General features: G+C 51.4%; 3 protein-coding genes across 12 annotated transcripts in view; 2 read left to right on the top strand and 1 right to left on the bottom strand.

Moving 5' to 3' along the window:
• TGM1 (transglutaminase 1) overlaps positions 1-2,456 on the top strand; it is a 43,308-nt gene extending 40,852 nt beyond the window's left edge. Inside the window, exon 15 of the mRNA XM_066629055.1 lies at positions 1,076-2,456. Within this exon, the coding sequence (XP_066485152.1) occupies positions 1,076-1,520 (445 nt within the window). The 3' untranslated portion in view covers positions 1,521-2,456. The remainder of the gene's footprint in view (positions 1-1,075) is intronic.
• Positions 2,457-4,603: 2,147 nt separating this feature from the next.
• On the top strand, positions 4,604-11,750 carry TINF2 (TERF1 interacting nuclear factor 2). Of its 10 annotated transcripts, none has more exons than XM_066628008.1 (11): positions 4,604-4,648; positions 5,287-5,512; positions 5,880-5,981; positions 6,122-6,223; positions 6,453-6,563; positions 8,668-8,764; positions 8,843-8,996; positions 9,072-9,124; positions 10,465-10,526; positions 11,294-11,377; positions 11,489-11,750. In XM_066628008.1, the coding sequence occupies exons 2-11, from the start codon at positions 5,300-5,302 to the stop codon at positions 11,564-11,566; spliced, it is 1,056 nt and encodes a 351-aa protein (XP_066484105.1). In that variant the 5' UTR covers positions 4,604-4,648; positions 5,287-5,299; the 3' UTR covers positions 11,567-11,750. The 10 variants fall into 10 exon arrangements, 9 of the variants coding, with proteins under 9 accessions (XP_066484105.1, XP_066484103.1, XP_066484104.1 ...); XM_066628006.1 differs by lacking the exon at positions 4,604-4,648 and adding an exon at positions 4,677-4,759; XM_066628007.1 differs by lacking the exon at positions 4,604-4,648 and adding an exon at positions 5,107-5,204.
• On the bottom strand, positions 11,700-19,503 carry GMPR2 (guanosine monophosphate reductase 2). Its single transcript, XM_066628016.1, has 10 exons — positions 18,181-19,503; positions 16,624-16,719; positions 15,630-15,749; positions 15,279-15,362; positions 14,971-15,144; positions 14,698-14,779; positions 14,039-14,145; positions 13,550-13,592; positions 13,243-13,402; positions 11,700-12,416 (listed from the first exon to the last, which is right to left on the bottom strand). The coding sequence occupies exons 2-10, from the start codon at positions 16,708-16,710 to the stop codon at positions 12,227-12,229; spliced, it is 1,047 nt and encodes a 348-aa protein (XP_066484113.1). The 5' UTR covers positions 16,711-16,719; positions 18,181-19,503; the 3' UTR covers positions 11,700-12,226.
• Positions 19,504-20,033: the final 530 nt, after the last annotated feature.

Raw genomic sequence — 20,033 nt, forward strand, 5'->3', positions numbered from 1 at the left:
TGTCAAGGGCTGTGCTTCTGCAGTGGACACGGTGTTTAGGAAAAGTGTTAGCCCTCACAATGAGCATGTTCATTGCGAGAATCAAATAATGATGCCATCAGTGTGCCTGGCATCATTATGATGCCATCAGTGATTTTATGATGCCATAAAAATGATGCCATCAGTGTGATTATGATGCCATCAATGTGCCTGGCAGGGGAAGGGGCCGGAAACGGATGCAGGGAGAAAATGGGGGATGAATATGAGATTAAGGGCCCAACTTTCAGCACCAGTACAGCCAAAATGCAGCCCCGAGGTAAGGGAACAAATGTTCCCACGCCTTGAGGCGGCCTCTGTGACTGCCTCCCCAGCACAGGAAGCAGTACATATCCCACTGGCACAGCAGCACCGGCTCTGGAAAATTGGATAGGATTGGAACCCAAGTCAGTTACCTGTACTTGGCTACAGTGTGTATGGAGACTAGGGAGTTGTGCCAAAGGCAGTTGCATAGCTAGAGGGGGTGCAAAGCACTAAGTTTTGGGGGGAGCGTCACTATAGCGTGCAAGCGTCCCTTCCCTTTCAGAGCCATTCTGAGTGGTGGGAGCAAAAAAGAGGTGAATGCCTCCATGCCCCCTGCCTGGAATGGCTCTGAAGAGGAGGGGAAGGGGCTACTTGCACACTGCAGTGAGGCTCCTCACAAAACAGTGCTTTGCACCCCCTCTAGCTACGCCACTGGCCAAAGTCTTCCTGGGGAAAATATTCTACCTATTGCAAAGTAGTAGCAAAAATGAAGCGCTCCTATGACTCTCTTAAGGTAGCCAAATTCGTCACGTAGTTAGTGACGCGCACGAATGGATGGACGAGATTCCCACTGTTCCTACCTACTGTGCTTTTGTACATGTGCAAAATGCCTGTCTCTCACTACAGGGCAGGAGTTCTGAAGTCTGTTTCAGCTTTTCAAAAGTCTTGAGTCTCAACATTGCCCTTAGATTAAGCTCTGTCCCTTTCCTCCCCCCACCCCTTGCTCTAACTGGACTGGGCACCGCTGCATTCCGAGACACAGACCAGGAATTCTGACTCTCCTTTCTCTTTGCAGGGATATTGGCCCACACCAGACAGTGAGGTTACGTCAGCGTTTCGTACCCCTGCGCGCAGGGCGCCGCCAACTGGTTGCTAGCCTGGACAGCCCACAGCTCTCCCAGGTCCACGGGGTGCTGACCATCGATGTGACCAGCGGACCCACACCAGGCCCATCTGCCTCTCCAGCCCCGGCTCGGGCATCTCCAGCTCCAGCTCGGGCGTCTCCAGCCCCTGCTCGAGCCTCTCCTACACTCAATCGGTCCTCTCCTGCTAGGACGCCCACCAACCGTAGCAGCCCGGCAAATGCCTCTCCAGCCCGCCGTCCAGATCCCCGGGGCTCCCCTGCTAGGGGCTCCCCAGCTAGGAGCTCCCCATCACGCCAGCCAGATCCCAGGGGTTCCCCCAATGCTCGTGGGTCACCTGCTGCTGCCAGGACAGGACGGACTGGGCGGCCTGTCTGAGCCAGCCTTCATTGTCATATACTGTATATCTGCGTGTGTGTGTGTGTGTGTATATATATAGAGAGAGAGAGAAATCTGGTGCCAACAGAACTGGAGGGGGCAAAAAGGGCAACACTCTGCGTCACAGAACCTCAGCAGTGAAGTGGCCTGCAGAGATGGCTCAGCCCCATCTCAAGTCTGCACCGTCCATATAGCCTTCCGTCCAGCCAGGGACCATTCCTGACATTCCATCCCCCCCTTTCTGCCTTGTTCACTGCTCTTCTGCTTCCCCTGCTTTTGCACAAGACCACCATCCTCTCCATCCACATTTACAAACTCCTCCCCCATCTTTCTGGCTGTACACATCCCTCCTGTCTTCCATAAACTTTAAACTTCTCTGTCCACATCAGCAGAGAACTGCTGGCCTTTCCCTCCCTCTTCGTATAAATCAATCTTCCACTTGCTCTTATTCCCTTCAACTCTATCCCCCTCCAGAACTTCCTTTCTAAATTTTACTCCCTCCGCAGTTCCTAGGGGCCATCATCACTGTGCTCTCTCTCAGCCACTCTTTCCCACCCTCCAGCTTTGCTCTTGCCAAAGTATTTTAGGGATTTTCCTCCTCATCTGATCACTACGGCATTCCTCCCTTTTAAATGTAAACTGAACCACGAAAGCACTCTCCTTGATGGGAGGTGTGGGTAGGTGGGTGCAAGAGAGGAGGGGTTTGGCTCTGCTGTCTAGTTTTCCCCAAGGCAAAGCAGAGGAATCTGGGGGTTGAGCTGCTCCACCAGTTCAGTTCCCCCCTCCATGACCCCTTGAATGATCTCTGTTTTGCAGAAAGCATCACTTAGACTCCCCAAATGGGGAAGTACAGACTGATTTGTATAAGCGCAGGGGGGATTTTGTTTCACAAATACGTTCTTCAAAAGGTTTTGTTTCACGACCAAGTGCTTCAAAAGGTAATTGCCCAGGGAAGAATAACTCACTGCTGTACATATAGATTGGCCACTGCTGACTTGCTTGTGTTCACTTATTTAAACGTATGCACATGTAATGTGACTGCTAGCACTGAGGCCAAGATAGGTAGATTAAGAGGAAGAAGGATGGGTGGGCAGGAAGCTAAGTGGATGCAATGCCAGCCATGTGACAACCATGACTGATAATGTAAAGAAAGTGAAACAGACAGGACTTCATTTTAACAATACAGAAATGAACAGAGCCCAAAATGCTGTGACTTTTTTTCCACACTAATGAGTATTTATTTGAAAATAAAAGGATTTTTAATTCAAAGTGCCTTTTTTGTTGTTTTTCTCCTGTTGTGTGGCTTGTTCTCACCAGAAGGTGAACAGATGCAAGAGCACAACCCTGGATTAGAATGTTTTAATGGTGTGGAAATAGGGCTTGTGGGTGTTCCAGCCCCCTGATGGACATTCCCACTCCGTTCTGCCTTGTAGGATCTCTCCTTTGCTGGGCCACCATCCAGTCTCTGCTGGTGGCACAGTGAGCCTCACAAGCAGAGTAGGAAGGCAGCACCTCTCAGGGCACAAGCCAGGTCTACTCAGAAGAAAGTCCTATTTTGTTCAGTGGGGCTTACTCTCAGGAATGCAGGGCTAGGATTGCAACCTTATTCAATGCCACATATCCCCCAACAGCCAGCTTTGGGAGAGAGGCTGACTCTGGCCACAGAAGTTGGACACATCATCGCTCTTGGCAGCAATGCATTTATTCCCCAGGAATCCATCTGATCTCCTAGCTGGAGCCGTCTGTGCTCTTGGCCAACCCCCGGTAGCAAACAGAAATGGCTGTTTATTCCATGTTGTTGGCAACCTTAAGTCTCGGAAGACTATGGTATCACGCTCTCGATGGTGGTTCTGGCACAGCGTCTAGTGTGGTTGAAATGGCCGATTCGGGAGTGACAATCCCTTCCACACTAGGAGCAAGTGTAGTGTGTCCCTGGTCTGTCTCCCTTGCTATGGGCCTTCCTTCTTTGCCTCTTAGCCTCAGACTGTTGGCCAAGTGTCTCTTCAAACTGGGAAAGGCCATGTTGCACAGCCTGCCTCCAAGCGGGCCGCTCAGAGGCCAGGGTTTCCCACTTGTTGAGGTCCACTCCTAAGGCCTTCAGATCCCTCTTGCAGATGTCCTTGTATCGCAGCTGTGGTCTACCTGTAGGGCGCTTTCCTTGCACGAGTTCTCCATAGAGGAGATCCTTTGGGATGTGGCGATCATCCATTCTCACAACATGACCAAGCACACACACTGTTTATTCCACACACTAAATATAATACGTATTTCTGCTCGCATCCTACCATGTGACAAGTGAAGTCAAGGCAGGCTGCGGCTGAGCATGTATTGAGTGATGCGCTCAGGGCCGTCCACACTCTGAGTGCCGCCCAAGAGGAGAAGGGTGTTGGGAGAGGTGGGAGCAGTTCCTGCTCCAGTGCCCAGCTGGAGTGTCCCCTGAGGAGGGCCGGTGAGGGGGGGCCAAACAGCCACTGGCGGAGGGAGCCTGGTGCCTTTTCTTGGCGGGGTGCAGCCAGGCCGGAGCCTGCAGACGAGGAGAGGCCTACGCCACTGGTGCCAGCCGAGGGACGGAGCGGCCCCTTCCGCAGGCGGCTCAGGCGTCCACAGCTTCTGAAGGGCTGAGAGTTTGAGGGCCCCGAAGGCTTCTGCGTGGCCAGGGCCAGCGTGGGACGGGAGGAGGGTCCTCGGCAAGGGGTGCTGGCCCAGTGGGGCGGAGGAGGCAGCAGGACCCCCAGGCCCGTCTGGAAGCCCCGTGTGGGGACCGGACCGGGGACAGGCCCTGCCGGCCTCCCGCCCCTGCTCTCACTGTGGGGACGGTGCTGGTTCTCTTGGCCGGGGCAGAGAGCATTCTGGGAGCGGCTCACTCTTCCCCTCCTGCTGCCCTGACTGAGGCTGATGACCGATTGAAAGCTGCGCCTTCCCAGGCTGCGGCTCTCAGACCCGCCACCAGGTGTCGCTGTGACACCTGCAGCCAGATGAAGCCGGAAGTGACGACACGCCCCGAGCCGCGTCTCCATGGCGACGCGGCGGAAGCGTCGCCGAAAATAACCCCGCGCGGAGGTGAAGCGGCCGGGTCGGGTCGGGTCGGGTCGGGCCTGGGGCGGGAAGAGGCTGCTGGAGAGCCGGAGGTGCGCCTCCCTCAGGAGCCGAGAGGGCAAAGCGGGGAAGGCCATGAAAAGGGGTGGCGGTTGCCAGTAGCAACGGGTGACCGTTGGAAGCGGAGGCGTGGCCTGAGGACGGTTGGTGGGCGTGGCCTGTCAGAGTGGGTGGGAAAGGGGTGGATAACGGGTAGAGGGACTGCGGGGGCCGGGCCTGGTCAAGTCGATTGGGTCCGTGGGTGGAGCCTAAGGGGCGGGGCGAAGGGAGTGTGGGCGGGGCCTGGCAAAGGAGGTTGGATCAGGGCTGGTCTAAGGGGGCTGAAGTTGTGGAAGCGGGGCCTGGCATAGAAGTGGGTGGAGCCTAAGGGGGCGGGCCAAGGGAGTGTGTGGGCGGGGCCTGGCAAAGGAGGTTGGATCAGGGGTGGAGCCTTGTGGGCAGAGCCTGACAAAGTGGGTTGGGTGGAGCCAAAGGGGGTGGGCGTAGCCAGGGCGGAGGGACTGCGGGGGCGGAGCCTGGGAAGCACAGCCTGGGCAGGAGGTGGCTCGGCCTCACTGGAAGCAGCCCTGGTGTCTCTTCCGTGGCTCGGTAGTCATGCTGGGGGTGACCCTCCCCACGGTCATCCTTGACCAGAGTGGGCAGCCCTGAGCAGGCTTCTGTACCCTCCCAGGCAGCGGAGCGCCATGGCGGACAGAGGAGAGGAGGAAGGGCTGGCGCCCCCTGACCCCTGCATCGCCCTGCGGCTGGTGACAGCTGCAGCCTGGCACGCGGTCCAGGAGCGCCAGGTCCACAGCTTCCCTCAAGTGCTGGCGCTGCTGGACGCGGTGTGGGAAGCCGCCCCTGGCCTGGTGCACTACCGACACCTGGCCAAGCTGCGCCTGGGGCTGCAGGCCAAGGTAAGACCGCCTGACCCTGCCCGTCCTGCGCACCTTCGCATGAGATGGGCCCATTTCATGTCCTCGGAAACTGAGGCTGTACCACATGAGTCTGACTTTAAGGGACTATGAGACTCTTCCTGGTTTTGCTGCTGCGGGCAAATAGGGGCTGCTCTGGTGGGCCACTGTGAGCTGCAGGAAGCTGTATCAGAGGGCCCTTTGGCCTGACCCAGCATTCTCAATATGGCATTTCACCCCCAAAACATGGTTGTTTCTCAGTAGCGCAACCAAGTGTTTGACTGTGCTCTGCACCCCCTTTCCTGCTCACAGGTCACCACTGGTGGGGCCACCTTACATGGGAAAATCCCTTGGTCTTTCCTTTCATCAGGTGATCATGACTATGCTTCAGGAGGAGCTGCCAGACGGGAAAATCTACGATGCCGTAGATACGTACTTTCCGGAGAACGAGCCTCAACCGCACCCCAATGCTGTGAGTACATGCGCTGCTTGGAAATGTCTCAGGAATTCCTCCTACCCATGCATCCTCTCCACCGTTTTTCTGATTACTGCAAGGACCTCACCACAAGGTTCCTTCCACAATCGCCACCCTCCTTCATCTTTTCACTGTAGACGGCTCAGGACTTAAAACTGGTGCAGGCAGCACAGGAGAACTTCCGGGACCTCGTGTTGGGATTGCTGAGTGACTGCAGGCGCCGGGAGAAGTATGTGCAGGTGAGCTAGTACTGGAAAGTAAGCTGGGAGAAGAAGTATTTTGAGAAGATGCCAGACTGGGCTGTGTTTGACCTATGCAGCATGGGGTGGGGAATAGCTGCCTTGATGAAGTGGGCAGGGAGTAATGCTATGAAACTGGGTGTTTATGTTTAAATGTTAGAAACAGTGCAGGGTTTGCTGGGTTGTTAGGATTTATTGGCTCATACCATTCATCTTGTCCACTTCTCAGGAGCACCTGGAAACAGATTATGGGGCAACCTTTGTGCACGTGGTGGAAGAACTGTTCTGCGATTACCTTTGGGAGCTGGAGAGCACTCTTCCTGAACCTTGCTTCCAGGAGGTAATAGGCATACCTCTTTCTAGGTCAAAAGACATATCCTAAGAGTATAATCTTGGACCTAACTGTGTGTCCCATTGCCTTCTGGAGTGGACCCCCCAACTCACTGGTACAGCATGTACTTCATATGCAGCAGGCCCCCAGTTGCTGGCATCTCCAATTAAGTCAAATCTGAGGTGGATGGCCGGCTGGCAGAGACCCCTGCCTTGAGAGATGCTGCCAGTTGGAGTAGGCAGTTTTGGGCAAACTGCCTCAGTGGTCTGACTTGGCATAAGGCAGCTCCAGATTTTGATGTGCTATCCTTGCTCTCTTCTTCTTGGATCTGAGAATCCAGAGGTGGGTTGGAAAATCTTTGGATCTAGACTTCCCTGTAGTTCCTGCATGCAAAGACTTCTCTGCCCGTGTTTTTGGCTGGAGCATCTTTCCTTTTCTGTTGCTTCTAGCACAGCCATTTTCAAACACTGTGCCGTGGCACACTGTTCTGCCGTGGATGGTCCGCAGGTGCGCCATGGTAGTTTGGGGGAGGGTCATTTGTTAGTAGGGCCACTGGGGGATGTGAGCCTCTGCTATCAGTGTAGCGTGCCTTGTCGATTGTCAAAAAACCGATGGTGTGCCTTGACAGTTTTAGTGCCCAGTCAGTGTGCCATGAGATGAAAAAGGTTGAAAATAGCTGTTCTAGAGAGAGCGAGGACACCTTCATCAGCCAGAGTAGAGTTCCAAATGCTCTGAACTAGATGAGAGCATTATTCGGATGCGTACAGGTGAGAGTTGCCGCAGAGACATTTGCCCCTTGTGCCTACTGAGGGACCCTGGTCAGTTGGGCACTCATTGGTCTTAATTGTTGTCCAAGGAATTGTCCGATCCAATCAAAGCACTACCCTTTGATTGTTTAGGAAAAGAAAGTAGCCCAGAACTGTTGAAAGGCTCTGCTGGGGCCTCCCAAGGCCTGCTTGTTTTTCCAGGTCTTTTTGACAGCTAAACTTTCTTTTTCCTGTTGTAAAGATTTCATGAGATGTTTTCCCACTTGTTCTGTTTTTTAGTTTTATTGTTGATTGAAGAACAGTCTTTATATATATTGGCAACCTTCAGTCTTGAAAGACTCTGGTATCGCTCTCTGAAAGGTGGTTCTGGCACAGCATCTAGTGTGGCTGAAAAGGCCAATCCGGGAGTGACAATCCCTTCCACACCAGGAGCAAGTGCAGTCTGTCCCTGGTCTGTCTCCCTGGCTATGGGCCTTCCTTCTTTGCCTCTTTGCCTCAGACTGTTGGCCAAGTATCTCTTCAAACTGGGAAAGGCCATGCTGCACAGCCTGCCTCCAAGCGGGCTGCTCAGAGGCCAGGGTTTCCCACTTGTTGAGGTCCATTCCTAAGGCCTTCAGATCCCTCTTCCAGATGTCCTTGTATTGCAGCTGTGGTCTACCTGTAGGGCGCTTTCCTTGCACGAGTTCTCCATAGAGGAGATCCTTTGGGATCCGGCCATCATCCATTCTCACAACATGACCGAGCCAACGCAGGCGTCTCTGTTTCAGCAGTGCATACATGCTAGGGATTCCAGCACGTTCCAGGACTGTGTTGTTAGGAACTTTGTCCTGCCAGGTGATGCCGAGAATGCGTCGGAGGCAGCGCATGTGGAAAGCGCTCAGTTTCCTCTCCTGTTGTGAGCGGAGAGTCCATGACTCACTGCAGTACAGAAGTGTACTCAGGACGCAAGCTCTGTAGACCTGGATCTTGGTATGTTCTGTCAGCTTCTTGTTGGACCAGACTCTCTTTGTGAGTCTGGAAAACGTGGTAGCTGCTTTACCGACGCGTTTGTTTAGTTTGGTATCAAGAGGAAGAGTGTCGGAGATCGTTGAGCCAAGGTACACAAAGTCATGGACAATCTCCAGTTCATGCACAGAGATTGTAATGCAGGGAGGTGAGTCCACATCCTGAACCATGACATGTGTTTTCTTTAGGCTGATCGTCAGTCCTAGAACAGTCTAGAAATGTTTTAAATGTGTAGATTCAGCACCTTGTGAAGTCTGCCTGAGGCCCAAAGGTTGTTGACTTGGGAAGCTTTGCTCTGTAAGTATGAAAATCTTGGCCCTAACTGTGCCTTCCATCTCCAGTTGTTGGAAGCTGCCAGCATCTATGGACCCAATCAGTCCTCCCCAGACCCTGACATCCTCTCTCGATACCTCATAGACATGGGCTACCAGGCCATAGGTAAGTATTGAGGGCTGCCACCTGTGATTTCTCTCGTACCCCTCCGTCACCCTCCACAACCCTGTTTTCTGTTTCCAGATTCTCCTGCAGGCACGCCCTCTCCCGGACACTCAAATCCCCAGTGCCAGAGTGAGGAGGAAGGGGTACTTAGAACATCTGAGCCCAGTAACCAACAGTCAAACCCAGGCAGGGGTAGAAGATGGAGGAGCTGCTCTCCCTCTTCCCAGGAAGAGTAAGTCTTTTTCCCTATTTCCCACCTTCCTACTGCTCCAAGGCCACTCACTGTGCTGTCTTTTCCCACCTTCAGGAATTTCCAAGGAAACCATTCAGGCCTCCACCTGCCAGGCATCCAAGAAATGGGTAGGTAGTGTTGATTCTCTCCGTTGCCTGTCATAGATGAACCTGTGCATGTAATTCTGAACACTGAATCCGTTAGGCAATTTTGGCCAATGATTCCTGCTCTCACTCTTCTTCAGACATTTGGGTTTGCAATAAACTTGAGTAAAAGGGGAAGGACTAGTACTCAGGATTCTGACAGTGAGCCATTTCTGGGATGGATGTGAAAACCACTGACTAGCAGGCTCTCTCTGCCATTCCTTTCCCTGTTGTTGACCAGTTTCTCTCCTCTGTCAGTGCTCCCTGTTGTTCAAAATCACCTGTTTTTTCTCTTCACGAATGAGGAGGAAGGGGTGACAAGGCAGGGGGCTTTGGGAAGGACAGTCTAGAGGTGAATTCTGAAGCCAACAATGGAGCAAGGGCCAGAGCAGAGATTGGAGTCATGCGGTCAGTGGGCTTAGGAATACAGGTAGATTACCCCTTATCTGGACATCTGAAATCCAGACTCTTCTAAAATCCAGACATTTTTGTCCGAGACTTTTAACTTTCTGTCATGTGAACACTAGAAGGTCTTGTTCCTGCACTGTGTGTGGGAATGAACACAAGTTCTATTCTCTGCTCTGTAGTGTGTGTGTGTGTGTGTGTGTGTGTGTGTACAGACGTTGTTAAGAAATGTCAGAGTCCAGCAGACACCCATATAGGTAGCAGTGACAAGAACAACAGGAAGCATTTCTCAGATTTATGCAGTTGTTTCAAAATTGATACTTTCCTGTCCCAAGCAGTCCAGATAAGAGATACTCAACTTGTAATACTTGTTAGAGGTGTGAAATATGGCCTGAAGCCCTCCCACCCCTAAGCTGTGACTTCACTGGACACCAGTTATGAAATGCCAAATACCTCCAGCTCACTTGTGATCTAACAGAGCATGCACCTGAGAGAGACACATCCTTGAGCAGTGGCATAGCTGGACAGAGTGCTGCCCCAGGGCACACCTTCCAGGGCAACCCCTGACCTCTAGCCCTCTGGAGCTGTGTTCCTGTCGTGTCCAGAGGGTGTCTTGAGGTTCAGGGAGGCCACACACAGTCTCAAAAGGCCTTCTAAAAGCCTTAGATGTCACTTCTGGGTTTTCCTGAAAAACCAGAAGTGATGTTCTAAGGCCCAGGCCTCAGGACACCCTCCAGACATGTTCAAAGGGCTACAGGTCAGGGGAGAAGAATCAGGCAGGGGCAGGGATCGTCGCTGCCCCCAAAACTGTGCCATCAGGGAGCACAGCATCTTCCCAGCCCCCCCCCCCAACTATAAGAGAGGAAGGGGAGGGTCATATTCCAGAGACAAGCACCCACAATTCTCGGTTCCCCTTACAGGTGAATCTGGGGACATTGTGATGGACTCCAGCAGTGAGAGTGGCAACTCTCCTTTCAGAAAGGTGAGGCTGGTATCCGTGTGGAGCCCTGGGGGTGAAGTACTTGAGGAAGAAGTCCAAACAGATAAGGGGGGAGAGTGGGTTGAGGTACTGCTGAAGGCAGCCAAGAACTTTGGAAAAAAAATTGAAGGAGTGGTTGTGGGACTGTAATGGAAAGCCTAAAAAACTCCAAGGGGGAGGAGAGTGACAGAATAAAATGGAAATACAGCCCCTCTCCTTCCATCAAGAAGGAATGTCCTACATATCAGCAGAGGGTGTGGTGAAAGTTGTGTGTGTTCCCCTTCATTTCCTTGGGGGCTTTTGTGTGTTTCTTTCATGGAAAAGTTGACTTTAAACAAAGAAGAAATGGTAGGGAATTAGCATCCAATTAGGAAGAACAGGTTTCAGCTGGAAGATAAGTGCTCAGGAATTTAGTATTCTTTGTCTTGCTATTCTGGATAGTGGGAGTGAAGGATCCAGAAAGTGTTCTGCTGGTGAGTTAATGTGTGAAAGAACTCACCAGTTGGGGAATTATAGGGTCTTAATTTGGAGATTAAGCTTGTCTTACCACTCATTGTATAAATCTTTTTGTGATTGTATTGTATTTTACAACCACTTGATGTGTACATGTTTTAAATGTGTTTTACTTTGCAAAGGTAATTTTATTCTGCCCATTTAGTTGTGGTAATTGGGAGTTTAGTGTTTTATTTTCCTCTTTCTTTATATTCTTATTTGTCAGTCTTTTACTTGTTTGGGAATTATTGGGGGTGATAACTTCCCTTTCTTCATAGGTTTTATTAAAAGATCTTAGGAAAGACCTGAAAGGACTCTGTCCAGGGAGCCTTTTGGGAAAGCCTGGGCTGGTGGCAGCTGAGGTATAACTAAGCTTCGACCCCTGGCCATGACAGAGGGGATTGAACCTGACTGGAGGTGGACCTGGGGCTGGAGTGACAAGCAGCTTTGACCACCTGCCTGTATTCCTACAGGGCGAGTACCAGTGCACCCACCACAACACCCTCATCCCCACCTTCCAGGAGCTCCTGCAGAACGGCAGCAGCCAGTGAGCGAATGTTTCCACCCCCCACCAACAAAGGCTACTTCCTGACAGTCACATGTTTGCATATTTGTCTCCCCCCCCCCCCCCGGGTGCTGCTTCTTCAGTCTCCATTACTGTCACTAAGACACAAGTGCCATGCGTGGCGCTTCAGAGCTTTATTCTGGAGTCAATAAACACTGTACAAAGTTTCATTTCTCAGTTGTCATCTGCAGTCTGCTTTTTTGGGGGTGGGGGAGGAATGGAAGATTGTGGGGAACTGCTCCATGTCTGAATTCTTGACCCTGCTTCCTTCTTGAGAAGGTCTCACGGAGTCATGCAGTATGGAAATGGATACTGTCATTAGGTAAGTAAGATTGCTACACACACATGCACCTTTTTCTCCTACAAATCAAGAAGTGGGGAATAAGGCTCCCCTGGAATAAACCAAGGCCAGTGGGCCTCTCCATGGAATGAAAGGGTTGAGGAGGGGCCCCTTGTCCAACATGGGAAGCTTGTCTGGTCACTGCCAGGAAAGGGTGGCGTCCTCTGCAGGGCTTCTGGTCAGTCACCCTAAGTGGCTGTGCCATCTTGTGGGGCTGGTTCCCCTACCTCAAACTGTACAAGTAGGTGGGTTGGGGGTACCAAGGAGATGTAGCTGCTTGGGAAAGGGTGGGGGTTGGGGTCAGGGTTAGTCCATTTCCCCAAAGAGAGGGTTGACTTGCTGGGTGACTCGGATAAATGTGGTTCTGCGGCTGAGCTCCTTCAACTTGGCAGCCCCGACATAAGTGCAGGTGGAACGGATGCCCCCCAGAATGTCCCTCAAGGTGTGCTCCACGTCTCCCTTGAAAGGCACTTCTACCACTTTTCCTTCAGAGGCCCTGCAGGGGAGAGGCAGAGATCAGAACAATCCCGCTGTCTTCAGGCTATCCTGCATGTCCAGCTGCAGCACCAAAGGGTTCCAGCACCTGGTTTGAAACCATCAGCCACAAAATGGTTGCAGTCCTTCATATATCTCCTTGCCTGGTCACGGGCCAGTTGTATATCTCTGAGCCTCAGTGGCCTCTCCCCTCCCCACAGCTGCCACAGAGTGATGTTCCACTGCAATTTACCCCAAACTCCAAGAAAATAGATCCTATAGAAGCCTCCCCATCCCTCCGTTACAGAAGCCAGTGATCTTTTCTCCCTCCAGTCTTATTCCTTCTCCATTTCTAATATTTCCACAGCAAGCCCCCCACTAGCCTGTTTCAGCATTAGAGTCACTGGGCCCTGCTCCTGGAACAAAGCTTGCATGCCCATCTCTCCTTAAAGTAGCACCTCTTGCATTTAAGTCTTTGAGGTCTGCCTTAGGGAAAGAATGGCCATACTGCACAAGAGTGCCACAAGGGCTGGGGATGGGCAGCACAGGATGGGTGGGACTTTGAAAGCACTGTGAATTGCAGGTGCAAGCCCACACTATTTCTCTGCCTCCCTTGCTACTGGCCTCACAGACCCTTTGCCTTTCCTGCTTTCTGTCAGCTACACTTGATGCCCCTCAGCTGGGTTTGTTCCTCACCCAAACAGATATTTATCATTTCCCTTCTAAAGCCAATTTACTGAAGACTTGCAACAGTTTGTGACATCACTTTGGCACTGGCCAAATCTGTCACTCATCATACAACTAGGAAAGGGGGATGAGGCTGCGTTAACCCTTTTCTGCCACCATACCTGTACTCAGCCACCCCTCCAGCATACTTCTTCATGGCCACCTCGGAACTCATGCCATAGAAGAGCCTGTATTTCTTGCCCCCCTTCTCAATGAGCTCTCCACCGGATTCCGTGTGTCCAGCCAGCATCCCCCCAAGCATGACAAAGTCTGCGCCTGCACCTGTATCCAGAAGGGAATTTAAATGGTATGGAAACAGAGGGATAAGTGGCCCCCACCAAGGAGGAGGAAACACTGAGACCGAGTCCAGTTTCTGCCTCCTCCACTCTGACTAAATGTCAGGAGAAACTGGGAACAAGGGAATTTTACCAAAGGCCTTGGCCACATCCCCTGGGCAGCTGCAGCCTCCGTCCTGGAGAAGAGAGAAGATAGAAGGACCATCACAGCTTTCCACTTTAATTTTCTAAAGCTGCAACCTAAAATCCCTGCTGGTATCGTTAATGGCCAGAAGTGGTACTACCACGTTCTTAGATGGACAGTTAATGGACAACTAAGGGCTGTGCAAGCTTCTAACCCTCAAGCCAGGAAAAATCTGATCTCAAAAGATTGCACACCTGGGGCTGCATCCTTTCTACAATCCTAGACCCAGTTCTAATACTGGAAACGTCAGCAGTTCCCTCTAAAGACCTGAAACTAGTTTTGGCAGGAAGGTATTGGAACCTGACTTCCAACCTGTTCATTCTAAAGCGATCCCTTTTAGTTAAGATGATCAGGCTCCACTAGGCTGTCTGGCTCCAAGCATCCCCTTCTGGAGCCTACTAGCCCCCAGACTGCTCCCAGAATGAGCGGGTTTCTCACCGAGATGATATGCCCATTAAGGCCGTGGGCAGCATCGGCACACTCCATGACAGCACTGAGCTGGGGGTAGCCCACCCCCGTCTTCTTCCGCGTGGTACAAACTGAACCTGGAATGAGTCAAGACTGATCAGACAGCTTGCACTTAGCAAGGTGGATGTCTAAGTGCCCCATTCCCCCACCTTAAGTGGTTCATGTTCCACCCTTGAAAGATGTCACTTTCTCCAAGACTCCCAGTCACTGTCTTCCACCCTTACCCAAGCACAAAGATAGACAATTCCCTCAGACCAAACAGACACCAATCATTTTAATGTAAACATGACTGGACTCCAGTCAACCTGCTGTGACCTTAAGATTTATCTATCCCCACCTGTGACGTACACCCATCTTAGAGCTAGTGCACATGATATGATTTCCTTGTGGTGCGGTGATCATCCACATTGTATTTTAAATGGTATAGCTAAGAACATGCCTGCTGGATCAGGCCATAGGCCCATCTAGTCCAGCTTCCTGTATCTCACTGTGGCCCACCAAATGCCCCTGAGTTGGCACATGTGATTTCCTTCCTACTCAGGAACCCCCCTCAATTCATCCATGATTAAATTTACCTAAGTTTTTTGTAGCATGGCAATTGTATCATTTAGATCAGCTGTTATAGTCACCTGGTCCAATTCCCACTTTGATTATGTCAGCTCCTGATAGAATGAGTTCTTCCACCATCTCCCCAGTCACCACGTTCCCAGCCTATGGAGGGGAAGGAGATTGTAATAAGGAAAGCTCACGATGATAGAAGGAATGATGAGAAGTTCTGCAGTAGGGCACAGAGACAAGATCTGGGGTCCTCACAGTGGGATAATGTTAACATGGAAAGGAACAGCTACAACAGCTGAGGAGAGGGGGTTTATGAGGCATGGTCAGGGAAAGAGTGGCTATACCATGATGGTGTGGTCAGGAAACCGCTTGCGCACATCCCTCAGGAACTGGACAAAGTGTTCAGAGTAGCCGTTAGCCACGTCCAAGCAGATGTAGCGCACCTCCGGCACAGCCTCCAAGATCTGCTCCAGCAGCTCAAAGTCTGAGGGACCCGTGCCCGAACTGGCTGCCACACTCTGGGGAGAGGCATAAAATGTTAGAACAGGCAGGAGGGAGGATGAGAGGAAAGGACTGCTCCAAGAAACAGGTGGAAGTGGAGCAGCTGCTGGCTGTGCTGGAACAAAGGTGATGGCTCTAAACCACTCCTCACCTGGAGGCAGTCTGGGTTGTGGGCTGCAAACTCTCTCCACTCTTCCAGACTGTAGTGCTTGTGGATGGCAGTAAAGAGAGAGAACTGGAGAGACAGGAGAAAAACCAGAAACAGAGTCAGTGGGGCTGACTGCCAACCTCCAGCAGCCAGCAAGATTGCATTTACGCTGACACTTCACCTCCACTCAGCCCCTTTGCAATGTCACAGGACAGTGATAAGGGTACTCAAATTTCTGAGGGGTCACCGAGTTGAAAGGTGGCTGTGAGCGGATGAGACCAGTTCCCCCTGCTTATGGTGTCAGTGGAGGCAAGAAGCCCTTATGGGCACAAGAGTCCTGGACAATGGCCATACCTTACAAAGCACCTTTGCCATCTCAAAGGTGCCCACCGTGTCCATGTTGGCAGCAATGATGGGGATCCCAGTGTAGGTCTGCTTTGAATTGCGGAATAGGAAGGACCTTGTGAGATCAACCTGGAAAACACAGCACAAAGGAGAATGAGTGTGGCGAGGCCCAGAGGAGGCATAAGAACATAAGAACAGCCCCACTGGATCAGGCCATAGGCCCATCGAGTCCAGCTTCCTGTATCTCACAGTGGCCCACCAAATGCCCCAGGGAGCACACCAGATAACAAGAGACCTCATCCTGGTGCCCTCCCTTGCATCTGGCATTCTGACATAGCCCATTTCTAAAATCAGGAGGTTGCGCATACACATCATGGGCACTCACTCCCCATCACTTCCATCACAGAATGAAGGGATTGAGCTGGAAGACTCAAGTCTCTCAGTGTTCAACCTGATTTAGACCGGTTGTCCTGCAGCATTTCCCTGCTGGGGCAACCAGAGATCAATAGTTGAGTAGGTGATTTGCTTGCAGCAGGTACAGTCGCTGGTAGCAGGGCAGGGGAAGACCCCTGCCTAGAAGCCTGGACAGCTGCAGCCAGAGTAGCTTAACAGTCCAGCAGCCTGAACTTAGTTCACAGTTTCACAGGCTCTCTCTTGCTCAAGCACCTCAACTGATGCTGCCAGGGCTCTGCTTCTCAGTGGTAAAGCCCAGTCAAAGCATAACATCCTCGGCTGCTCGCTTCCTTTTAAGAAGGTTACTAGTCCTCAGGACTTCAGAGTAAATATGTTCTGTAACAGGGCCTCGAAGCAGGGGCCACTCACACACCTACGGCCCTTTCCCAAGTTTAGCCTGTAAGAAAAAGGGTTTCAAATGCCAGTTGGACTCCCAACTACCCTATCTGGAAGCCATGAGCTCTACTAGTTGGTTTACTTCATCATTTCTCAGCCATATTTCTGTTAAGAGAAGTCCAAGAGGCAGATCTGGGTAGGAACAATGTCTCACCTCACTGCGGGACTTGAGAGTGCTCCGCTTGGGTCTCAGGAGGACATCTTTGAAGTCTAGCTTGATGTCATTGTCAATGTGTGGCATCTTGGACCCCTGCAAGGAGAGAGAAAGGGCCCCACTAAGAACTCTGGAAAGGCCATTCTGTCCGATTCTGCCCAGGGCTGAAAACTTTCGTCACTATATTCATTTTAAAACATTTCTTTCCTGCCTTTCCTGTCCTTAGGCAGCCCAAGACGGCTTACCAAAATAAACAGAAAACAAAGTATCAAAAAAAATAAAAGCAATAAAATTAAAACCAGCATCAAGAAAGTCAAAACTCACTACTGAAAAGCCAGACTGTGTACCTCTATCACAACTACAGCCATCACCAACCTATGAAATGAAAAGGCCAGGATTTAGCAGAGCTGGAGTGTGACAGAAACAGACCTTGAGGGGGGAGGGCTAACCCCGTTCCCTTCAGGCTTCCCTGTCTCAATACAGAAGGGGCCAGACGCTGTGCTCTTAGAGGCACTTGGACTGCATTTGTCTCAGTGGGAAGGAATACACCTGGATGCTAACTTACCAGAAAGCTGCAGTTTATTTTAGGATAGACAAAGAACAAAAGACCAAAAAAAAAAAATATGTCAGTGAGACTCTGTATATCTGTCTGAACTGGCCAACAACACAGATATTACCCAAAGTAGCTCTTGCTGTGGAAGTGATGAATCACCCCACCAACCTCAAGGTGGGCTCTCAGTGGAAGAGTATGTAAGTCCTTTTTCTTCCATTCTAACTCCTCCTCTTCTTCTGCCTGCTGTTGGACTTTGTCCCATCTGTGGTGTTAATAGGTTGGTCACTTGGCAAACTGGGGGGTATCTGCCAGGACCAAAGCCAACTCCCAAAGTGGAATGAACCAGTGCTTGTCCACCTTTATCTCTCTGGAGCCTCAGAGAATCAAACCTCTATGCAAGAGGTGCCAGCCCTGTCTAGTCTCTGCTGCCTCTCTTGATACCTGATCAACTAACTGGCAGGTATGCCAAAGCTAGCAGATCAGTGTTTTTTGAAAGAGCATATGGAGTCCCCCAAATGGCAGAACTCTGGCTAAATAAGCTGAGGCCCCATTTGGGTTCTGACAAGCATAGGGCAGGAGTCAACTGAATCTCCATGGGCAGAGGGCATTCCACAAATAAGGCTCCACCACTGTGAAGGCCCTGCTCCTAGCAAATGCCCACCTTGCCTCCAAAGATAAGGACACATGGAACAAGACCTGAGTTAACAACTAGGGGAAGGGGAAGGTAAATTTAACCTTTAGGTGAATAACTATACTGAATGAGGCTGAGAGTTAAGGACATGCTTGGTTTTCTTTTCTTTATTTAGGGCACAATCCTAACCAGGTCTACTCAGAAGTAAGTGCTATTTTGTTCAGTGGGGCTTACTCTCAGGAAAGTGTGTTTAGAATTGCAGCCTTAGTCTCTTTTGGCTGTGGTGTGTTACTAGAAAATAATATTTAAGGGAGCCTAGTCTTGTAACAATCCACTTGGTGGCCCTTGGTTAGTTGATTGTAAATGTTCTTACTGTTCAGGAATGGTGTAGCTTCCAGCAATTACCACCTGCTAACAGCCTCTCATGACCTCTGCTCCTGCACCAGCCTTTGGCACTCTTGCAGTTGGATCACTTCAGTCCGTGCTGAAAAAAACACATCACATTTCTGAACTTTAACCTTCTCACAGCATCTGAACCTCTGATCCATGGACAATTCTTTGTCAATTATTTACTTACCATTACACCTGCCACTTGCACCTGCTCACCTCCATTACAAAGACTAGGACAGCAATCTTATACACACTTACCTTGAGTAAACCCTAGTGAACACAGTGAAACTTACTTCTGCATAGACCTGACTACAAACTTTGGACCTGCCGTAACCTCTGATCCTGCTAAGACCTCCAGTGCAGTCTCTAAAGATTTTCACAAATTATGCAGTCCTTTAGGCAGCCTCCGATAGAGCTGTGCTATCTATCTCCATCAACAGCTCTGACCATCTACCACAGCAAAGGGGAAAGCTTAAACATGCCTTCCAACTTGGCCAGGTCTTTGTTCCTCATTCCAGTGTGGACTTCCTTTGGGTTCACATGGACTTTTGGTTCTCATATAACACTGCTCCACTATCACCCACCCTACTGTCATTAATTGGGAGCAATTGCCTCTTACTTCACATAAGAAGAGGGAGATTGGCCTGACTGCCTATACTTGCCTTTCTCAAGAGTCCTCCTCTTTCCTTGCTCCCTGGCTCTGCCTTTGTGACCTCCTCAGCTCCTGCCATAAGAACATAAGAATCCTGCTGGATCAGGCCAAAGGCCCATCTAGTCCAGCTTCCTGTATCTCAGTGATCCACCAGATGCCTCAGGGAGCACACAAGACAACAGGAGATCTGCATCCTGGTGCCATCCCTTGCACTTGGCATTCTGAGGTAGCCTACCTCTACAACCAGGAGGTTGCCGATACCCACCATGGTTTGTAAGCTGTGATGGACTTTTCCTCCATCAATCTGTCCAATCCCCTTTAAAAGGCATCTAGGCCAGATGCCATCACCACATCCAGTGGCAAGGAGTTCCACAGATCATTCAAATGCTGGGGAAAGAAATATTCTCTTTTGTCTGTCCTAACTCTCCTGACACTCAATTTTAGTGGCTGTCCCCAATTCTGGTTCATATTCGACCTCCTCCTTAGCGCCCGGTCACAGCTTTAGATATTCCTTCAAGGGAAGGTGGTTGTCTTGACCCCAACTGGGCAGTCGCTGTTTCCAAGTGAAGTGGGGCCGAGCTGCCTGCTGCAATAGCAGTGACAGCCCATACTGAGGATTCTCCACGCAGTGGGACCACCGTGTGAATGGGAGCCGTGTCCATCTGGTGGTGGCTGACCAGAGCATGGTGGCATAGCTGGAGGGGGTGCGAAGAAGCCAGCCTGGCAGGGAGCCCCATACGGCTCCGTTCTGCTCCCCCCCGGAATGGCTCCGAACAGAGGGGCCGCTTGCCCACCACGCTGAGGCTCCATGTCAGGCTGGCTGCTTCCCCCCCTCCAGCTATGCCACCACGAGAGCCCCTGGCCTGCCCGTGGCCCAAGGGCTGGGTCCAGCCCAGGAAGGTCACAGGGGACTGCTGAGGAGGCCACTGGAGTCTCTCAGTTCTGCCTGGGGACAGCTGATGGCTCCAGGTCCAGGCGGAGACCCTGCTGGAATCACCTGGTGCTGGTGCCAGGCTAGTGGGGGGAAGGGCAGCCCTTCCACACCCCACTCCTGGCCTCCCTCCCCACTGCAGGTCTCCAGCTGCGCTGCCACAGCACAGGGGCTTGCTCAGCCCTCCCTTTCGCAGTAGGCAGTTCAACGCCCCCCCTTCAGCGCTGCGCCTCCTGGGAAGTGTAGTCCACCC

The sequence above is a fragment of the Tiliqua scincoides genome, chromosome 5, assembly GCF_035046505.1.
Source record: "Tiliqua scincoides isolate rTilSci1 chromosome 5, rTilSci1.hap2, whole genome shotgun sequence".
NCBI lineage: Eukaryota > Metazoa > Chordata > Lepidosauria > Squamata > Scincidae > Tiliqua > Tiliqua scincoides.

Excerpts from the sequence above, each read along its gene's own strand:
- TINF2 (XM_066628008.1), top strand. The coding sequence starts at position 5,300 with ATGGCGGACAGAGGAGAGGAGGAAGGGCTGGCGCCCCCTGACCCCTGC. Across the intron at positions 5,982-6,121 it reads CTCAACCGCACCCCAATGCT|ACGGCTCAGGACTTAAAACT; the intron begins GTGAGTACATGC and ends TTTTCACTGTAG. Across the intron at positions 10,527-11,293 it reads GCAACTCTCCTTTCAGAAAG|GTTTTATTAAAAGATCTTAG; the intron begins GTGAGGCTGGTA and ends CTTTCTTCATAG.
- GMPR2 (XM_066628016.1), bottom strand. The coding sequence starts at position 16,710 with ATGCCACACATTGACAATGACATCAAGCTAGACTTCAAAGATGTCCTC. Across the intron at positions 15,750-16,623 it reads CTCTCAAGTCCCGCAGTGAG|GTTGATCTCACAAGGTCCTT; the intron begins GTGAGACATTGT and ends TGTGTTTTCCAG. Across the intron at positions 15,145-15,278 it reads ACAACCCAGACTGCCTCCAG|AGTGTGGCAGCCAGTTCGGG; the intron begins GTGAGGAGTGGT and ends GCCTCTCCCCAG.